At 51.9% G+C, this 17,799-nt stretch overlaps 2 protein-coding genes across 4 annotated transcripts in view; one reads left to right on the forward strand and one right to left on the reverse strand.

Moving 5' to 3' along the window:
* The first annotated feature begins 3,071 nt into the window (after nt 1-3,071).
* Nucleotides 3,072-13,097, forward strand: C16H19orf81 (chromosome 16 C19orf81 homolog). 3 transcript variants are annotated; one of them, XM_057712712.1, is made up of 5 exons: nt 3,072-3,138; nt 10,258-10,330; nt 10,434-10,554; nt 11,723-11,862; nt 12,742-13,097. In XM_057712712.1, the coding sequence occupies exons 1-5, from the start codon at nt 3,072-3,074 to the stop codon at nt 12,935-12,937; spliced, it is 597 nt and encodes a 198-aa protein (XP_057568695.1). In that variant the 3' UTR covers nt 12,938-13,097. The 3 variants fall into 3 exon arrangements, 1 of the variants encoding a protein (XP_057568695.1); XR_009049746.1 differs by lacking the exons at nt 3,072-3,138; nt 10,258-10,330; nt 10,434-10,554; nt 11,723-11,862 and adding an exon at nt 12,039-12,537 and having other exon boundaries at nt 12,742-12,877; XR_009049745.1 differs by lacking the exons at nt 3,072-3,138; nt 10,258-10,330; nt 10,434-10,554; nt 11,723-11,862 and adding an exon at nt 12,070-12,202 and having other exon boundaries at nt 12,742-12,875.
* A 2,612-nt stretch (nt 13,098-15,709) lies between these two features.
* Nucleotides 15,710-17,799, reverse strand: part of SHANK1 (SH3 and multiple ankyrin repeat domains 1) — a 42,993-nt gene continuing 40,903 nt past the window's right edge. Inside the window, exon 23 of the mRNA XM_057711949.1 lies at nt 15,710-16,427. Coding sequence (XP_057567932.1) covers nt 15,710-16,427 — 718 coding nt within the window. The remainder of the gene's footprint in view (nt 16,428-17,799) is intronic.

Consider the following 17,799-nt stretch of genomic DNA (forward strand, 5'->3'; position numbering starts at 1 on the left):
TTTCCTATACTCTTGTGCGAATTTTCTTAATTCCGCCGTGCCACTCACATTCAGGTTCATTCGTGTGGATGAGATCTCCACACTCCCCTGGGAGAACAAACACCGAGAACAGAGGTAGACCAGGTTGGCCAGGGCCTGTGTGGGTGAGGACGCAGGGAGGCAAACCCTTTAACCAGAGCTACAACCAGCCCCACCCCCACTGTGGCTCTGACATAATTTCTGGAATAGAAGGAAAATGCTGATTCAGGGATCTGTGTCCCAGGCTGCATGTCAGGCCAGGGAGTGGGACACGGATGTCCTGAGAGAGTTGGGGTGAGTGGCAGAGGAGGCAGGTAGGGCTAAGGCAGAAAGACAGGGAAGGAGGTAGAGATAGGAACAGAAAGATGGCAAAATAAAGTGATCAGAAAGGGAGTAACTTTCAACCGAGTGTCTCCTCTATGCCTGGCTCAGATGTGGGGACTTTGCTGTATCTTGCTTTATTCAAGCACTATTAGCCCTTCATGGCAGCATTACTGGTAAGAGATGAGGAAAGCAAGGCTCAGAGAGGCAAAGACATTTGCCCAAGGTTGCACAGCCTGGGCATAGCATTTGATGGTAGTTTGTTTGACTCCAGAGTCCATATTCTCTTCTTCATCCTGTGTTACCTCATGCAGGCCAGGAAGGACAGGGCAGTGGACTTGGAGGATGCTGAGTGTGGTTCACAGCAATAGAGGGAAATTGTCACTTGTTTATTCATTCAACATACACGTTCTGCACTTCCCTGATGCTGAAGAGCCAGAGATGAGTCAGGAGTCCCTGGTCTGGAGTGGGAGGCAGACACAGACCCAAATCCCTGAGCAAGCCAGGCAGAGTGCACAGTGTTCAGAGGGCTGAAGAAAAAAAAAAAAGCTGATAAAGAACCAGCAGAGGAAGGAGATAGAAAACACAACTGGCAGGAGGGGAAGTCACAGAAGGCTTCCTAGAGGAGGGGGCACTTGAGCTTCTTATGAGAGGATGAGGGCATTTGGGTATCAGGAAAAGGGCAGAAGGCAGCATGTGGAGAGTAGAGACAGGAGAGAGGGGTGGGAGGGATTGATTAAACAAAGTAATTAATAAAAGGTGACTGAAGAATGTTTGAAGGTATGAGGTGAGAGAGGAAGACGGGACCAGAGCATGCAGCTCTCAAACGCCTGGCCGAAGGGTGGAAATGTTGTCCAGGGGTGCTGAGGAGCCATGGGAGCGTTGAGAGCTGGGGAGAGGCAGGGTCAGCTCCGAGTGCAGTAAGACCTCTCTGAAACCCTGTGGGGAGGGAAATGAGGGGGAGAGATTGAAGGATGTGAGGGCAAGAAGGAGGCTGGGGCGAGGGTCCAGGCAGGAGAGGACCTTGAAACGTTGAAACCTGAGTGGGTGTCAGGCTGTGGGAATGAAGAGAAGAAAGAGCAGTCAGGAGGCAGAAAGGAGAGAGCTTGGATGGGCCATGGGGGCTAGGTGTGCCTGTGGTCATGAGAATGAAAGATGTCTCCTGTCTTATAGGGATGGACTTGGCAGCTGGAAGTGAAGGACAGCCTGATGGGAGAGAAAAAGACATAAGAATGCCAAAAGGGAGTCAGGGCCACAGAGGAATTGGGCCTGGAAATGAGTCCATTTAAGTCTGGACTGTTGTAATTGCCAATGATAGAACCTCAAGTAACCTAAGCATAAGAGGGAATTTATTGGGTGGGTGAGGGTTTCAGGCACAGCTAGATCTAGGTGTCCTCGATCATCATCAGGAATTTGGCCTTCTGCATCTTTGGTTTCTGCTTTCTTCATGTTGTCTTTGCTTTTGGGCAGGCTATCTCCCCATATGGTGATGTGATGGTCCCCAGCAGCTCCAGCCTAAGCTCCAGCCAGCCTGGCAACCTCATTGGAAAAAGAAAGATCCTCTTTTATAACAGGTTCGGCAAAAGTCCAAGGATTGACTCTGTATCCTAGGTTGATTTTTAAGGTCACCCCTGAACAAATCACTCAGAAAATCAAGGTTCTACTATCTAAAAAGCAGAGAACCAATGCTTATCAAGCACGAATAAATGACAGTTAAGGCAGAGACCAGCTGAAGTGGAGAGAAGAAGACTAGAGAAACAGGTAACAGAGACCGACTGGGAAGATAGAATAAGCAAAAAGGTCCAGGCTCTCCTCCCACAGTTCCTGCTGAGAGCTCTGCAAACACAAAGAAGGGATGCCCAGTGGGCACCTGTATGACTTAACTGCTTTACTCCTGCACTTGGGGCCCAGGAGACCCAGCCCCTCCCCCATCAACTGTAGGTACCATGGCAACAAGGCCCCCTGCTTACCTTTCCCTCTCCCATACAGAACCCAGTTTCTGTTTGAATCTCTCCTGTATCTAACCAGTTCCTGTGTGAAACAGGGATGAGCGGAGGGCAAGTGGGAACAGAAAAGGGATGACAGAGGGAGGGAAGCCAGGGAGCCCCGCAGAGGCAGCTATGAGAGAAGAGAGATGGGGAGAGAGGGAAAAGGAGACTGGGAGAGATGGGGAGAGAGGTAGGGAGATAGAGAGGGGGTGATAGGGTTAGAGAGAGGCAGAAAACTATGAAGAGAGAGAGGGACGGGGGGCTGGGGAGATGTTGGGGAAACTGATGGAGAAGGAAACTGGGGAGATGGAACAAGGGAAGGGGAGAGATGTGGGGAGAAAGAGGGCAGAGAAATCAAGGGAAAGAGTGGAGGAGAGATGGGGAGAGAGACGAAGAGAAGTCAGGATAAAGAGATGGGAAGAGAAGGAGGAACGGAGGTGGGCAGAGAGATGGGGAGTGGATGAGGAAGCAAGTGCGAGAGAGAGGGGTGGGGGAAGAAACTTGAGGAGACTGGGGGACATGAAGGAAAAATCAGTAAAGTGGGAAAGAAGTAATTGGGGCACACAGGGAGTCCCAGAGGTTAAGGGAACCCAGATTCCTGTGTGGTCTCAGCCTTCCATATTTTTTTCCCGGGGCTTCAAAGACAAGAAGGAGGAAGCAGCAGCGAGAAGGAGCTGGGGTGGGTGGCTCCGTCAGAGCTCTTCTCCTCATCCTCCTGAGACAACCCCCACCCGCCTTCCCAGGATGCAAGAAGAGGAGGAGCCCCTGGGCTCCTCCACCATGGGCAACTCCAGCATGCACAGGGAGGCAGGTACTGAGTGGTGTCTGTCTGCGTTTTTATCCGACTGTGGGGGTGCGGGTCCTTCGTACAAGCATTGTGTCACGTCCTGGCTTGCAGTGTGATCTTAAGTGAGTCCGTAGCCTTTCAAAGAGAGAGCCACCCCAAATTCTTTTGTCCACTAGATTCCTGGGCAGTACCTGCTAGACCTCAAACTACATTTCCCATAAGCCTTTGCAGTTCCCTGACCAATGCTCTGGACCCAGAACTACATTTCCCATGAATCTCTGGGGCCTTAACAACTTTCCTAAGGCCATCATTCCCCCATAGACTTCCAGCCCCGGTCCTTCACACTCTCCTTGCCTCCCACACTGAACTCAGCATCTTCTCCCAAAGCCATTCCGCCTTCCTGCTTCCCGTCTTTGAATGGCCCTACCACCAACCCAGTCTGGACCCCAGGCACTGTTCCCCTGACTCCCATTCCCTCCTACGGCTGTCAGTCCCCAGCCCTATCTTCCTGCTTACTCTCTCTGCCCTGTCCCTACTTCTCTTTTCCCACAGCTCCAGTGCAGGTCTTGTCCTCTTCCTTTGGACCCTTTCTCCACCTAACTCCCTGGTCTCCAGTTTTTCTCCTTCAGTCCATCCCCCACATAGCTCCAGAGGAGTCTTTCTCACACCCAGCACTAACCCTGTCACTCCCTCGATCACAGCTCTCTCATGTTCCCCATCACTCCCAGGATAGAGTCCTAGCCTCTCAACTTGGTGTTTGAGGCCCTGTGTGGCCTGACACTAGCTGGCAGGCTGATCTTGCGGAGCTCCCTACTTCCACTCTACTTTAGCATGACATTCATTCATTCACTCATTCAACATTTCTCAGGTAATATCTTGGTGAGGATTCATTTGGCTAGCAGGTAATAGAAAATTGGATTTAATGCAGTAGAAAGAATAGGAAAGTCATTATCTTATTCAAAAAGAAGCTCAGATGTGGAGCAAGGTTTGGTTGTGCCAGGAGCTCAGTGTCATTGAGAAGCCAGTTTCTATTTCCCTGCTTTTTGGTCTGGGATATATTCCTTTCACACACCAGCTTTCAAACTTCATGGTCACAAAATGGCTGCCATAGTTCCAGGCATCACTTCCAGAGGTCTTCATGTTAAGGACCCCAAATAATCTCTCCTCACATCTCTTTGACCAGCACCAAGTCACCCTCACTCTTGCCTCAATCCCTGGCAAAAGGAATGAGATTATTATGATTATTTTAGGGAGAAACTTTTTAAAAAACCTCCACCTAATCCTACTTCAGACCCCAATTAACCAGAGTCGCTAGGGCTGGGGCCCTAGTATCTATAGTTTTTGATTGCTTGCCAGGTAGTTATCATGAGCAGTAAGGGTCTGAAGGCGTTGGTTTACACTGGGTAGGATATTTCTGAGGATACTCGGGATTGGTGAGCCTCACCTGATTGCCTGGGTGGGGAACAGACACTCCTCAAATGGAGGAAGAAGGGTGGGAATGGCTGCGGGGGTCTCCTTTCTGGGTGTGGGCTGTAAGCACCTATTCTGTTCCAGGTGCTAGGCTAGGCATAGCAAATGTCTAGTGACAAAACAGTTTCTCTGTCCTCAGGTCTCTTTTAGTGTCTTTGAAGATCTCTTTCATTTGGAGACCCCACCCCCACCCCACGTCATCTCTAACATAGACTGAGGCATCCACCTGATAAATATACTTTATGTACAGCTCCAGAAAAGTTGAGCGGAATTGAGTTGACCAGTTGGCTCCTTTTGTAGATCAATATTTGTTCATTTCAGTTTTGCTGTTTTCTTTGTGGTATTTTGGAACCAATAACATTTTTAGCTTGTTAGGTTGCGTACTGTGGCTTAGGCCATAGAAAGCCTGTGAGTCCCAAGTGTTTTGCCTGTAGTAATGAATGAAATGAACCAGCATGTTCTCATGCAAGGAGAGCAGATATGAGACACTCCGTCTCACAAATAATTAATAACCTACAATTGCAATAAGCACTCCTTAGCCTTGGCCTGAAGAGAATTCTGGGAATATTCTCTTTTGCTTAAAGGCCTTAGTGCCCCACCCCCACCCCTCTGTGGTCCCTCTGCATAAAACATCCCTTTCTCTGCCATTTCTTTGTTTGGCAAACTCCTCCTTTATCCCTTAAGTCTCACTGTAGACATCACCTCCTCTAAGGAGTCTTCCCTGATTGCCTCCCCCTCCCCATTGCCCTTTACAGTGGACACTTCCCCCACCAAACTGGAAGCTTTTGGAGAGCAGGGTGGGATCTCATTAATCTCTTGGTCTGCAGCATCCTCCAAGGCACACATGAAGCCTTGGAGATGCCTGTTGAAGTTTGAAAGTGTTGCATTTACTCAGTTATTCAATAAGTGCTTATTTTAATTTTATACCTTTATTAAGTTACATATATACATTGAAATGAATATATTAAAATCACGGTTGTAATTTAGAAATCTTTATTTCTAATGCCACATTTCATGAGAAAGAATTTTTTTCACATTTTAAACATACACCTTTGATGCCGTTAGAGTCACTTTTTGAGTCATTTCACACACCAGGGCATATAATTTTATTTCTAAGTTATTTGTGATGGGAATTTAAAATATTTTTTCTCTTATGGAAAAATTCAAACATACACAAAAATGGAGACAATGTATAAATGAATCCACATGTTCCAATATGTAACTTCAATAACTACCAACATGTGCTAATCTTGTTTCATCTACAAGCACTCCGTACACGCACTTTTTTGGGGTACATTCTATAGGACAAGTTTGTTTTATTTATATTTATTTATTTATTCATTTATTTATTTATGTGTTTGCCTGCACTGGGTCTTAGTTGTGGCACTCAGGATCTTTGAAGCATGTGGGATCTTTTTAGTTGCAGCATGCGGGATCTTTTTAGTTGCAGCATGCGGGATCTTTTTAGTTGCAGCATGCGGGATCTAGTTCCCTGACCAGGGATTGAACACAGGCCCCGTGCATTGGGAGTGCAGAGTCTTAAGCACTGGACCACCAGGTGCCGAAGTCCAGCTCTGGCGGGTCCAGGAGTACCCAAGGGATGAGTGGCTTCGGCGCAAGGAAGAGATGAGGAGGCCTGTGTCAGCTATGCAGGATCTCTCTTTATTGATAGAGCTTTGTGTGTTTATATAGTAAGCATATCTCAGAAAAAATCTTTTTATTCTCCGAGAGTAAGGGAAGGGTATATGGGACAAATAGCAGCACTGGTTTGACTTGCAAACCTTGTGACTCTGAGGTAAGCATATGTAAATAACTTCTTAATCTTATACCTAAGCAAACTATAGCCCTTAGCACCCATACAATCATGAGCATTCCTGAGTTTAAAGTATATACAAAAAGAGCCACCCCTCCCTTTGCTCTAGCATTTAGTAGCCTGAGGTGCCCGCCTTTTCCACCAAGGAATGGTGGGAGGAGACTTGGTGGGGCAGACACAGAGAAAGAACGTGTCAAACCCTGGTTCTTTCCTGAGGACATAGAAACAGGGAGGGGAAGTGGGTGATAATAACCTAAACATTCCTCTCATTCCTGGTTCCCCAAATGGTGCCCCTCTTCCTAGAAATATTTCTGAGTTTCCCCCAGGGAATGTTCTTCCAGGGGACTCTTGCTTCAGAGGGAAAGAACATGCTGGGCTAATCAAGATTCCTAGTAAGCATAGCATTACAAAGAAACAAAGAACAGAATGTAAAATGGGTGGAGATGGTCTGGGGCTTGTCCTTGCAGAGCAGTCGCCTTGCGATCCTCCTGCTCCAAAATGCCCTTCCAAGGAGTTCTCGCCTTGCGGTCCTCCTTGGAGCCTGGTGACCTTGTCACAGCATTGGCTTGTCCAGACAGCTCCCGACAACCAGGGAAGTCCCAGGACAAATTTGTTTTAAAACAAATTTTATTTATTTTATTTTATTTATTTATTGGCTGGGTTGGGTCTTCGTTGCTTTGAGCAGGCTTTCTCTAGTTGTGGTGAGCAGGGGCTACTCTTCATTGCAGTGTGAGGGCTTCTCATTGCAGTGGCTTCTCTTGTTGCTCTAGATGCACAGGCTTCAGTAGTTGCAGCATGAGGGCTCAGTAGTTGTGGCTCATGGGCTTAGTCGCTCCACAGAGTGTGGGATCTTGCTGGACCAAGGATTGAACCCGTGTCCCCTGTATCAGCAGGTGGAGTCTTAACCACTGTGCCACCAGGGAAGTCCCTAAAACAGATTTTAGAAAACAGACCTACCATGCCATTAATTACACCTAACAAAATTCACAATTTTTCTTGAATATGATCTCCTACCTAGTACATATTTAAATTTCCCTAATTATTCTAAAATTTTATTTTCACAGGTGGTTTGTTTTAATTAAGACCCAAACAAAATTGATATATTGCATTTGATGGTTATATTCCTTCAGTCTTTATCCAATAAATATTTACAACTAGGTGCCTGGTGCTTTGCTAGATACCAATAGGAAAAGACAAGTCCCTGACCTCATGTTGCTCACATTATAATTAGAGACATGGAAATAAATGTATAATTGCAACTGTGGCAAGAGCAAATACATGGTGTTATGAGTTCATGACAGGAACTCTTTACACACTCAGGGAAACTTGGTGAGCTAAGTGAGGGGGAAAAGAGTTCCATGTGGAGTTACAGCATGTGCCAAGGTCCTGTGGTGGCGGGAGGGGGGGGAGCATGGAGAGGTCAAGTCACAGAAGAGCAATGTTTCTGGAATGCAGCAAGTGAGGAGGATGACAGTGTCTGATCAGGCTTGAGACATCAGCAGGGTCTGGTCATGTGTGGTCTTGGTCTTAATTTATCCCAAGGACAATGAGAAGTCTTGAAAGGGTTTTGAGGAAGTGGAGGTGGTAATGTGGTCAGATCTGCGTTTCAAAATGCTCTTCCAATGGGGTGAATGAAGAGAGAAAGAGAGAGAGAGATTGAGAAGCTGTGGTCTAGACAATAGTGGGATGAGAAGCAGCAGACTGGGGGATTCTCAATAGAACACAGATTCTGGATGCAGAGGCCTAGATTTTTGTCCTGATTCTATCACTTGGGCTGTGTGATCCTGAGCAAGTGGCTTAACTTCTCTGTGGTTCTGTTTCATCATTTGTTTAAACTACACTGTCTCAGAAGGTTGCAGTGAGGATTCAATGAAAAACACTTTAAAAGGGGCTGTAAACACATAGTTATTATTAAGTGGACAGATTTGAGGAGATTACTATGTTGGAGGGATGGAAGGGAGGCCAGTATGGCTGGAGAGAAATGATCAGAGTGGTCAACAGAGTGACCACATGCAGGGCAGGTGCTTCTCAAAGGAGATCTTGTTAAAATGCAGATTCTCATCCAGTAGGTCTGGGATGGACCCTGAAATGCTCCCCAGACCACACATTGAGGAATGAGTCCCCATCACAGGGAGGACTTCACCCTGAAGGCGAGAGGAAGCCTCTGGTGGTGCTGAGAGGAAAAGATCAGCCCAGCTGCCCTGCCAAAACAGATGGGAGGGGGGAGGACGGGGACCAGAGAGGGGGGCTTACTGTGGTACAAGCTTAGCTGTGTTGACACCCTGAAGCCGAAGACCACCAGGAGCATAGCTGGGACATAGCCCTGTGCTGGAGACAGCCTGTCCCAGCTCACAGGAGCCAAGTGGCGAATTTTGCAAGCTGGTAGTTAAAACCACGGGTAGCATAAAATTGGTCAGGGTGGGAGTATTGAGAGCATAAAAAGTGGCAAATGTATGGGGAGAGAGAGAGAGAGGGAGGGAGGGAGAAGGAGAGCGAGAACGTTTACTAGCACACAACTGAGTTTCTTGGATTGTAATGAGGCAGACGGTAACACATCAATGTCTGAGTAAGAGGTTGTTAGAGGGAACTTGTTATAGGAGCTGGGCTGAGTTAGGTGACTTGAGGGGGAATCAGGAAAGCAGGCTTAGCTCTGGATTGGATGCTGGCAGGAAGCAGAAGCAAGTCCATGATGTGAGAGCAATCAGAATGGCACTGAGACTGCTCAGGAAAGAAGCAGCAGCACCGCTGAGACAAGAGGGGGATCTTTGGTCGGTTTTGTGGTTTGGGCAGTGTGCTTGTGTTGTGTTGAGACATGACTCCAGAAGGGTCTTACTTTTATCTTGGTCCATCTTGGTCACAGAGTGATCCTGGTTGCTGTTGGTGTTCTGTGAAATTTCTTATGTCTGAAGGGAGGGCACCAGGGTCTCGCTGGGAATGCCAGGTCAGCTCCTGGCTGTCAGGGGCTGCTTTCTGCTTTTTTCAGCTGCTGTAACAAAGAGACCCTCAAACTCAATGGTGTGAAGAAAACAGTTTATTTCTCTCTCATGTAACAGGAGGCAGGTGGTCTGGATGGGTGGGCTATCTCAGCGCCACAAGATAGATGATACAGGGACCCGTGGTGCTTCATCATCTCTAGCAAGAATGAAGCTGGCTTATTGCTACACCCACATTCCAGTCCAAGGCAAGGGGTGTTGAGTCTAAGACAAGAAAATTTATCTTAAGCAAATGATTCCAAAGTTGCACCCATCACTCCTGCTAACAATGTTGGTGAGAACTTGGTCATGTCGCCACACCTAGCTGCAAGGGAAGCTGGGAACTATTGTTTCCAGCTGGATAAAACTCCAGGATTGTAGAGCAAGGGGAAATGGATTATGTGGGACAATTAGCAGTTGGCCGTAAAAGAGACCAATTCGCCGACGGAGGGGCTGTGTGGAAGAGCCAGATTTGAGAGCTGTTATCAATCAAGTTCCAATCAATCAGGAAGCCAGTTCTGAGAGTGCTGGAAAAACCACAGATGGGATTCAAATGCTGCTGCCGTGAAGAAGCCAGGCTGGGCTGACTGGAATAGGAAGCGAAAAGGAGCAAGTCCCTTCCTTTTCTTCCTGTCTTGCAGTCTCCCTCTAGCGCACCTATTAGGCAGAGCCTAACAGGACCCCAACTATGGGAGCAGAAATGGGGTTGGTAGAGTCCCAGCCCTGGCTGGGGTATCGGACACCTGGGTGGAGTAGGGTGGAGTTTGGGGCTGAGAGACAGCTGGCGTAAGAGCTATCCCGGGGGTGGTATGGACTGTCACTTGGTGATGCCGTTTTTTGCAGAATGATGTGTGAGGGCAGCTGATATGTTGCATTTTCCATCCCCAGGAGAGCTCCTCATGGACCTAGAGACCTCAGAGGAGACGCAGGCTCAGAGCCTGGGCAGACCTGTCAAATCCTCGTGAGTGGTCCCTGGCCCCATGATTTCTGACCTCGGCAGCTCTGAGTGCGATGGCAGTGACCTCTGACCTTGGGAGGTCCCTGTCCACTGGCTGTCTTCCCAGGAAGCAGTATCTGCGCCAGGTCATTGCAGAATATGAGGCGCTGGACCGAGAGCTCCCATGCATCCGCAAGTTCCCCATGCCGCCTGCTGCCCAGCCCCTCTGTCTGTGCATGGAGACCTCAGTGAGTGCCCCCACCACCACCCCTGCCCCTGTGACCCCAGGTCCCTGGTGGGGTGGTGGGAAGGACACAGGCTTAGAAGTGAGGTGGATAGGGGTTGAATCCAGGCTCTGCGGCTTACCAGCTGTGGGCTTGGCACCAGGATAAGTGGCTGAAAATTGTGAATTTGTCAAAGGGTCCATTATCAAATGTATCACTGCTGATCCCAGAGGGGAGACTGAGAGGCAGAGAGAGGGGAGACTGAGGACAGAGGGAGTCCTGTTAATCCATCTACTATGAAATTCTGTAAAATTTACAGATATCTCAAAAACTCATTTTTTAAAAGCCCACGTTTTTGACAGAATCTGTGAAATGGTTACTCAGTGTAGGAATCCTTTGGCCATTCCTGCCTCGGAGGAGGTATCTATTAAGGTCTCACCCATTTGAGAATTAAATGAGGCTTGCTAGACACAGGCCTCAGAAGTGTTCCCTCAGCTGACCTGTGTGACTTCACCCCAGCACAGGGATCGCTGTTCTTGTTTATGGGACCAGCCCCCACCGCATTGCTCCTCTTCTTTGTGTCTTTGAACATGAGACACCCCCCTTCCAACATACGCACCCGAGGCTTGCCTTCCTGGAAGAGACCGATTTCATGATCTCATTGTAGTTTTTCAGCAATTTCATATGTCATGACATATGGTATCGCCCTCGACACGGTAATCTCAGACTGAAAACGTGGTTAGTGATCAATACATGCTTCTGAATGTTGAATTGATTGACAAGATGTCAAACCTCCTTAGGATCCCTATTTTTTGACAACCGAATAGTCCTTAAAATGCTAATATAACTATAAAAGGAAAAATTTACGGCTTAAATCCTTGCGGAAATCTTCAAGGGCTGCCGAAAGCTCGCCATCAGCGCAGGTTGCTGGAAAAGTTTTCAGTAGGCTGGCAAAGTTGGCCAAATTGGTGAATCATTCAGCCAACTGTTCATTGACTTTTAGCAAATCGGCTTGGTGAGTATTGAGTTTTTTGGAGAATGACCTAGAACGGCAGTAGATGCCTTTCTACCTGAAAGATCCCTATTCTCCCCGCTCTGGCAGGTTCTGCAGGTGGGGTCTAGGGTGGGGACTTCTGCGCCCGGACTGAACCCCGGGTGACACGGGCTGAGGTTCTCTCTCCGACATCCCCAGCCCGAAGAGGACCTTACCCACCTGGAGGTGCTGGAGGCGCTGGAGGCCGAGTTACCCGGGGCCATGGAGAGCGGCCGTGTGAGCAGCATCCGCTTTGAAAACATGAACGTCATCTGTGGGACGGCTGGGCGCCGGGACCGGTGAGCCCTTGGCGGGGGCAGGTCCTGGAGCCACCGCGAGGGGCAGGACCACGAGGCGCAGGGCCGCGGTGAATCGCGATGACGGGGCGGGGCCGGGAGTGAGGGCGGTGAGAGGTGGGGCGGGGCGGAGGTGCTGAGTGGGCGTGGCCGGGAGCTTAGTGGAGGTGTGGGCCAACCTTAAGCGCCGGGTGGGGCAGGGCGGGGAAGTGAGGGCAGTGAGCGGGCCGGGCCTGGAGCTTCCGGAGAATGGCTTGGTTTGTATAAGGACCCCGACCCTGCTGAGAGTGAGAGCCAAGAAGGGGCGAAGCCGAGAGTGGGCGCAGTGAGGGGGCAGGGCCAGGTGAGACTGGAAAAGAAGGCGGGATCTGAAGTGAGGAACTGGATTTTCAGTGATCCAGGTAGTGGCGGGGGTGCGCGAGACCAAGGTGTGGGTTCGGATCATCTGAAAGCCGCTACGAGCCGGAGCGGAACCCGGACGGAGCAGCTTGCAGGGGTGGGGCCAGAGGGATCGGGTGGGCCTGGAGTGTCTAGTTGGGGGCGGGGCTGGGAGGGACCGAGCTCAGGGGACGGGCCTGAGAGCCACACCGAAGGGTCGGGCCCTGGAGCGGCGGTTTAAAAAGATGGAGCCTCGACGGAACCAAGCTGAGAGAGAAGACGGGACATAGACTGACCCAGGTGAGGGTTGAAGTACAGGTGACCTCGGCGAGAGTGCAGGGTTGGAGAGTTTAGGGATGTAGTGACGTGTTGCGGGACTGAAGACGGTAAAAGAACAGGGACCAGGCAGGGACTCTTCGACAATCAAAGGCGGGGCTGGGACCGCCAGCGATTCCCCTTCCGTCTCCGCCCCGCCCCTCTCCTCTCGGCCTCGCCCCCTTGCAGGTGGCTCATCATGGTCACGGACTTCCAGACTCGCTCGCGCCTGCTGCGCTCGGGGCTCCGCCTCCGCGGGGTCCTTCACCCTCTTGTGCGCCACGACGAGCTGCTGCTGGGCGATTACCGCCTGCACCTGCGCCGCTCCCTCGTCCGACGGCGCATGCTCGAGGCCCTGGGGGCGGAGCCGACCGAGGAAGACTGACGTTTGGGGACGGGCCCCGACTGCGCCTGCGCACTGCCCAACTGGCGCCGGTGACCCACCCGGAACCCCGAAGGAAAGGGGCGTTGCCTTCCCAGGAAGGAGGCGGGGCCGGCTCGAGGGGGTGGATACTGTGAGTTTAATTATAAAGAATGACCTGGTACAAAAGCCATTTCTCTCTGCAAAATCTTGGTGGGGAGTCAGGGGGAGGGAGGTGATGGGGGGTAGGAACGAACCCCCATGATATAATCCCGCCTCCCTAATCTTCCCCCAGTCCCTGCAAATGGACGCCTGGGTCCCAATCCCTTGAGGGATGAGCTCTGAGGCCCAAGAGAGGGAAGACCCGGGCGCCGGGGCTTTCAACGCGTGCGATCCCTTGTCCCAGCGAGAACCAGACGTCCTCATCCGCCCCCCTCCTCTTCCTCCTCCCACCCCCCTTGGAAGACAGTTCTCGGGCTTTTATTTCAGGTTTTTTTTTTTTTTTTTCTGGATTTTTTTGTGTGTGTTCTAGTTGTTGTTTTTTTTTTTTTGTATTTTCTTTTGTTATTGTTCCTCTTTTTGCTTTCTCTTCTCTCCGCCCCGCGCTGCCCCCATCCAGTCCCTTCCCCCTCCCCACCCCAACCTGTCCTCCCCCCCCTCCCCACCCCCTACACCCTCCCCAACCCCGCGGCACCCATCCAGAATGAACAAGCCCTTGATAGACGGGCGCCGCGCAGGCCCCCTGCGGACGGGGGGCATCCTACGGACAAGGGGGAGGGGGCGGGTAGGGGCCCAGCGCGACCTCCGCCCCCCTCCTCGCCACCCCTCCCCCCTCCCACGACCCTCCCACAAGGTTCCCCGCAGATCCCTGACGTGGTGAGGGGAGAGGGCTGCGAGCACCCTCCCCCCATGGACGGAGCGCCCCCCCCTCGGGGGTAGGGGGCAGCAGAGGGGGAATGGGCTTGGGGGAAGGAGGGGGAGCTCCCTTCTTTGGCAGCTGAACATGGGGGGGGACCTGAGGGCCATGCCCTCCCCCCCTTTGCCCACAGTAGGGGAGGGGGCTTTTCAGGGGAAGGGGTGGCTTAAAATTCCCAAGCCCCAGGAATAAAGGGAGGGGGAAGCGTGCAGGAAGGAACAGCCATGCTGGAGGGAGGAGTTTCTTGAAGAGACAGAAAGGTTAGGAGATGGGGGGGGGCGGTGCCTTCGTGCAAAATGGATGGACCGGAAGCCTGGGGAGAGTGAGAGGAGGGAAGAGGGCAAAGACTGGGGCAGGGAGGGGAGGAAGTATGGAAGCAAAGTGGGCGAGAAGTGAATGTGCATAGGGTCTTCTCTTGCCAGAAAGAGCTAAAGAGTAAAGAGCTAAGAGAATAGGCAGAGTGACCATAAGAGCTGGTGTTTCGGGACAGAAAAAAAAAAAAAAGTGCCAGGAAAAGAAACAACAATACAGCCCAAGAGCGTGTGGAATGAGTGTGCAAAAGGAAAGAGGCAGTAGAGTTCCCCAAGGGAGATGGAAAATGTCACCCAGGAGCTGACAAGAACAAGTAGAAATTCAAGAATGAGTGTGCAAGCAGGACCATGGGGGTGCAAGAACATTGTTGAGAGAGAGAAGGCTTCAAGAGAGCAGTGGAAGTGCTGGGGGGGGGTGTGCGTGTGCAAGAGTGAGCATGCAAGAAGCTTCACCAAAGAGTTGACAGTGGAGACCGACAAGGATTTGGGAAAGAAAGGTGCAAGGGAGTGGGGAGTCTGGCAAAGAGCAGAGGCACGAGCGCGCTTGCGAGAAATGCGGGTGCTGGGGGTTCCTGGGAGGCAGGGGTGCAAGCAACGGTGGGAGAGGGGGAGGGGCAAGGAGGGGCGTGGGAGTGTCGCTGTGGGTGGGGGTGGAGTGAGAATGCAGGGGTACGAGCATAAGAGGGGAGGGGAAAGCGTTTCAAGAGGATGGAGGCGCGTGTCAGGAGAGAGAGGCGCACGGTCTGTGAGAGGGTGAGGGAAAGGGTGTCCCAAGTGTGTCTGCAGCAAGGGCCCAGAGATTTTTCAGGAGTGAGGGGTGGAAGGGAGGGCGCCTGGGGGAAGTGGGTGCAAACAAGTGTCTGAGAGAGCAGAGGATGTGGAGCGTGGGGCAGGAGATGCATGGTGTGCCAGGGAAACCGAGCGTGAGCTGGAGAGCCAAGGGGGCCTCGCAAGCCGGAAGCGAAGGCGGAGTGTGCAAGACAGCGAGACGGCGAGTTTGTGCAAAATTGTAGCCGGGGGAGGGGAGAGAGGTGAGCAGGCGTGCAAAGGAGCGTGCAAGAGGCTGGGGGGCTGCTGTGTGTGCTGGGGAGAGGGGAGGGTGGGGAGAGCCAAGAGGCCTGGAGAGGGGGGGAAGGGTAGTTAGAGGGGCGGCAGGTGGTGGAATCTGAGGGCATCCCCTTCCCCTGTGGCCTGGGGGACGACCCCCCAACCAGTCAGGCTCAGGGCTGACCCTCTATGGCTCTGTCTGTCCCCCTCCTCCCCAGAATCGACCCTTCCCTCCTCCTCCATCCCCCTCTGTGATTTCTTCCACCCCCCCCCCCCACCTCCGCTCCCCGCTTCACACACACACAGTCTTGTGTCAGCTGCCCCCTCCTGTGAGGTGCAAATGTCTGGCCAGGATCAGGCCACCTGGTGACCTCCGGCCTTGGGAGACAAGGGTCAGGGCGCAGTTTTAGCAGAGTCCCCGGCCCGGGGGTGGGGGGGAGAGAATGATGGTCAGGGGTCAGAGGTCAAGAGGCCAGCAGGCTCAAGAGTTCTGTGGACGGGCTGGTCCGTCCAGGCCAGCCATCACCTCTCCAGGAAAAATTTGAGAGCCCGGTCGATGTTCATGCGGTGACCCACCCTGGTCACCCCCAGATCGACGTAGTCCTCCTTGGTCAAGGCGGGCAGGTGGGAGCCATCGATCTCGTGGTCCAGGAACCGGGCTCGGTGCTCAGCCAAGCCCAGCCACTCAAGCCAATCAGCCACGTCGAACTTGGTCCAGAACCCCAGAGGTTTGGCGCCGAACGGCTTGTCCGGGGGCAGGGAAAGCAGGCGGGTCGGTGAGAGGGAGCGGGAGGCCCCTGACAAGGCTCCACCCAGACCCCCGGACATCCCGGGGTGCGGTGGCACAAAGACAGGGGCGAAGGGGTCAGCTGAGCCTCCTGCCCCTCCGGTGGGGGAGCCACGAATGTCAAAGAGGCCCGGGTAGAGGGGTCCTGAAGGCAGGATGGGCAGGGAGGAGGGCCGGGGCGCAGGGCTGACCTTGTGCTCCGAGGCGGGCAGCAGTGAAGGGCTGGGGGCCCGGCGGAGCAGAGGTGGCCGCATCTCGAACTCCACGCCCTGGAGGTGGCGGGTGGACGTGGAGGAGGAGGAGGCCGACGGCGAGGTGGCCCCCGGAGCTGCAGCGGCTGAAGGGGACACCCCGGTTCCTGTGGGGAGTGGCGGCAGAGGTGGTTTGGACCAGTTCTGAAACAGGCTGCTGACAGGTTTGGAGAGGAGCGAGGACTGGGAGTCTTCGGAGAGTCTGGAATGTGACAACGGGGCAGGGGTGGAGGAGAAGGGTTGGGGGGGGGCAAGGGCAGGTGAGAAAGTGGCAGAGGTCAAGATATAGGGAGAGAGGAAGAGAGACATGGGGCGGGGCCGGGGGAGAGAGATGGAGGAGAGAGATGGGAAGAGATCGAAGGAGCGAGTGAGGGGGTAAGATGGATGTCAGGACAGAAAGTGAAGGGAGAGAAAAATGCGAGGACAGGGAGAGGGTGACAGTCAAGAGAGATGAAAGAAAAAGAGACATTAAGTGACAATAATAATAATCGCCACCACTTACTGATGCTTACGTGTGCCAGGCATTGTTCTAAGTGCTTTTACAGATCGCATCGCAGTGGAATCCCGTGACAGCCCTGATGCAGGTGACTATTATTACCAGCAGCACAGAGAGGTTAAGTAACTTGCCTAAGGACACACAGCCAGGAAGTGGCAGAGCCCAGTTATATGGCACCAAAGTCTGAGCTCTTAACCACTACCCTATACTGCCTTTCGGGGTATGGCCAGTCACAGCAGAGTGAAAGACAGGGAGACGGTGAGAGAGGAACAAAAAGAGGGTGAGCATTCAGGGGAGAGAGATGGAAGGGGACGGGGACAGAGAGAGAGAGAGAGAGGTGAGGAGAGGGAGATGAAAGAGAGAAGAAACAAGGGGAGAAAAAGGTTCCCCTCATCCCTTTAGCTCCCTCCAGAACAGTCCCTGCCTCAGGGCCTTTGAATGGTTCCTTCTGCCTAGCTCTCTCTTTCCCCCAGGGAGCCATACGGTCTGCTCCCTTCCCTCCTCCAGTCTCTGCTCAGCTGCCTGTTACTTGAGAGACCTTCTCTAAGCATCCTGTTACTGTATTTTTTCCCTAGGATGATGACAGTGATTTTGTTTACTGTCTGGCCCCCACCTCTTCCTCACTAGGCTGTGAGATCTATAAGGGAAATGCTTTGCTTGTTTTGTCCATTGTGGGGTCCTTCTCGCCCTGAGGGTACCCGGTACAGAACAGATGGCAAATCAATCATTGGAGGACCTGTCAACTATTAATAAATTAAGAATCCTTTCCTCTATCCAGAAGACTTAAAAATCATTGATGAGATGCCTTAAGATTTCAAAGACCTCAGAAACCACCTTAGGGCGACTCTCTCTCTGAGTTCGCTCATACTTCTTTCCCAATGTACTCTTGCTTTTCCAATAAATGATTTACTTTTTTCTTAAAAAAAAAACAACAACTTTAGAATATCACCATAAGGATATCAAACCCTCAACCAGAATTAGAGTGAGCTCTACAGAAGGACAAGAGGATTAAAAAACCTCTCCCCACTCGCTCTGTGTGTCTGAGTCAGGAATGTGACTATACTTTTTCTAAGATTAG

Source organism: Hippopotamus amphibius, chromosome 16 (genome assembly GCF_030028045.1).
Source record: "Hippopotamus amphibius kiboko isolate mHipAmp2 chromosome 16, mHipAmp2.hap2, whole genome shotgun sequence".
In the NCBI taxonomy this organism is placed as follows: Eukaryota; Metazoa; Chordata; class Mammalia; order Artiodactyla; family Hippopotamidae; genus Hippopotamus; species Hippopotamus amphibius.